The sequence below is a fragment of the Halyomorpha halys genome, unplaced genomic scaffold (genome assembly GCF_000696795.3).
Source record: "Halyomorpha halys isolate HHAL.00 unplaced genomic scaffold, Hhal_1.1 Scaffold1785.1, whole genome shotgun sequence".
In the NCBI taxonomy this organism is placed as follows: Eukaryota; Metazoa; Arthropoda; class Insecta; order Hemiptera; family Pentatomidae; genus Halyomorpha; species Halyomorpha halys.
Window position 1 is genome coordinate 168,232 of NW_027111182.1, and position 2,809 is coordinate 171,040.

The 2,809-nt window shown below is 36.0% G+C and overlaps 1 protein-coding gene across 1 annotated transcript in view; it reads right to left on the reverse strand.

Annotated features, from left to right (window-relative positions):
* LOC106690634 (L-rhamnose-binding lectin CSL3) overlaps positions 1–2,119 on the reverse strand; it is a 27,966-nt gene extending 25,847 nt beyond the window's left edge. The window contains exons 1-2 of the mRNA XM_014436137.3: positions 1,908–2,119; positions 1,719–1,832 (exon numbers count right to left, since the gene is read on the reverse strand). Coding sequence (XP_014291623.1) covers positions 1,719–1,832; positions 1,908–1,968 — 175 coding nt within the window. The 5' untranslated portion in view covers positions 1,969–2,119. The remainder of the gene's footprint in view (positions 1–1,718; positions 1,833–1,907) is intronic.
* Positions 2,120–2,809: the final 690 nt, after the last annotated feature.

The window sequence follows — 2,809 nt, forward strand, 5'->3', positions numbered from 1 at the left end:
TATATATATATAAATTTAATCTGGAATGGGGGACTCCCATAATGTAGGCACTACTAGCGCCCTATGTGACCAACAATAAAAACGTACCCCTGTGGGGAGAAGAAGACACTAGAGGCATAAGAGAGCCATTTTTTCCCTGGGCAAGCTGTTATTTCTTTCTTCCTTTTCATCATTGAAAAATGAGCGAGTAGATGTTTTTGGAGTGCTTCTCTCCCCCTTCCCCCGGCAACAGAGGAGAGAGAAAATAGAGGAATGCGAAAGAGGAGAAGAGAAAATCATGGAGTAAGTCAACTTCTTTCTATACGATTCACACCATCATCATCATTAATATGTATTACTACAGCTTTCATAGATCCATAATCAAAATTCACTAACTCAGTTTAACCATAAATGGTTTGTTTCAGCGACCCTTACACCCCCTTTAAATAACTCGATAGATTTTCTTTCTGTAAATTTATGCTTTATTTTCTGCACAATTCATTCTCATTACAGTCCACTAACAATACTCAATCAGCCAGTCAAAAGTGAAGTAATGCCTGGTATTAAGTTAAAAGGCACACTTCATGCATGTAGCACTATCAAATGCTTCATTACCCAAAATTTAAATGAAGTGACAACCAGCTATGTCAAAGGTACTGCTACTAAAACATCCAACTCTTCTTCAAAGCAAAAGTGAATCTAAAAAGGCCAAGTCCTTGGGGCTTAGGTTTACAATGAGGTTAGTATAAATGCCCGCTACTGTAACTGAAACAGAAGGCAGCCAATAATTGGTTCCCACTCCTTCCTACTTATCTGCTTTGCTTCTGAGTCCATCATAAGGCTCTCCTGTTTTGGCTTAAATTTTTCTGCCAACTTGTTCCTCCATTAGTTTCCTGACTCTAAGATAGACCCTAACAGTGGTGAGCTCAACAGCTACATGGTAACCAAGGAGACAATAACCATAACGTAGAAAATATTTCCGATATCCTAAGAGGAAGGAGTAAGCTGCCAGGAAATATGACACCAATAGAACAGACCTTATGATGAATCTCGGGGGCATGACATAGGTGTAAGCTGCCTTCTCTTTCAGTTTGAAGTACAATCATGGAACTTCCTATACACATCAATGTGAGTGACTTTTAGTTCCGAGGAAGTAGGTAACTCTACTTTTTTTTCCTGTGAAGGAGAGTAGAGTATTGCAACTCATTCAATAAATGTGACTATCATAGCAAAATTATGTTAAAAGATAAAAACAAAAATTTAAAGAACCATTGCATTAAGTATACCACGTTTTATTTCCAAGTATTATAATTTTGAACTTCATGGATATCCCTATTACGATGTGCCTATGGATAAGTTCGTAGACATTTATCGCACTTGAGTACTTTTACAAATCTAGCCGTACAGAGCTTTTAAGTAAACATTGGAAAAATTATTTATTACATAGGATCATTAACTAGTTTCTGGAACAAATCTACTTTTAGGTACAACCAATTTCTGAGCACTGAAATAACGTTGGAAGACAACATTCACCTTGAGAACCTAATAGCTGAACGGGCTGGGGCGACGGTTTCAGAGCGCTTGGCTCAGGAGGTTATGGGTTCGATTGGGTCAATCAGTATTTATTTCGCAGTGGCCTCGAAATATGAATCTTGACGTTTCCACTCTGGAGTTTTTTAGGTCCTCAATGCAGGACTTGAGACAAAAAATAAAGAAAATAATAATAATGAAACTCTCACCTTCTGTTTTGAGTTCAAGTTGGTTCATTCCTCTTTGGACCTCTTTGAAATCCTCAGAAATAGATGATAATTCTTCATAGACGAAACCAGCTTCAGCTAACCCTCTTACGTCTCCTAATAGCGTTAGCAATATTAAATATAATATGGAGTTTATAGGTCAAATTATAAGATATCTAGCGTACTACTCACTGAAGAAAATATTCCATTGTAAGAAGGCTAGAAAGATCTGGAGAACCAAACACGACGCCATTTCTAGACAGATCCATTAATCGGAAACTAGCTGTTATATGTTCTACTCCTTATCTATATGGCACTTCAACGCTTGATAAGATCGAGGAAAGTACAAGGAAACCGAATAATCCGAATATAATAGGGTAAATAGCCTATCATGAGGATGATTTAAAAATATTTATTTTTGCACGTTATTATTAAGAGCGTTATTAAAAACCAAATGATTCATGCACTAGATCTAAAAGAAACATTATATCACGTGCTCAGCCTGATATTCAAAAGTAATTTTATACACCTAAACATTATAGAACAATATTTTAATGTATTATATTTAATGAAAAGTCTATACTGGTAAATATTATCAGTTAACTGTGCAGCATTCAATAAAAGCTAACTTTTGTTGTTGTTATCGGGTTTAACGCCATTCCTGGACTCAAATGGAGGAATCGAAATAGGGTTATCCTATGTATTCCTTTCCACAAGAAATGAGAACGAAAGAAGGTGAACTACCGGTTGGTTTGTTTTCTGGTTATGAAGTTGCTCCACAGATTTCAGCGTGCATTTAAGCGAAAACCACGGAGTTCCTTCAAAAATAATATGCCAAACAGATTTCCAGAAATTATATAAGTAAAATAGACGTAGAATATATCGTTGGAAACCCTAATATTTTCGAAAAAAATAGAAAGTCGTAGGAGGTTATGGAGACTTACAAAAACGCGTAAATAAAACGCCTATTCTAACATACGTTCGACTATGCTGGCGCTAGCCCAATGGCGTTTGTCTCATAAAATATTTTATCACCGTAGTTATTTGATAATTAATTTTCTAATTCCACTTAAACTACATATAAAACTTTACCT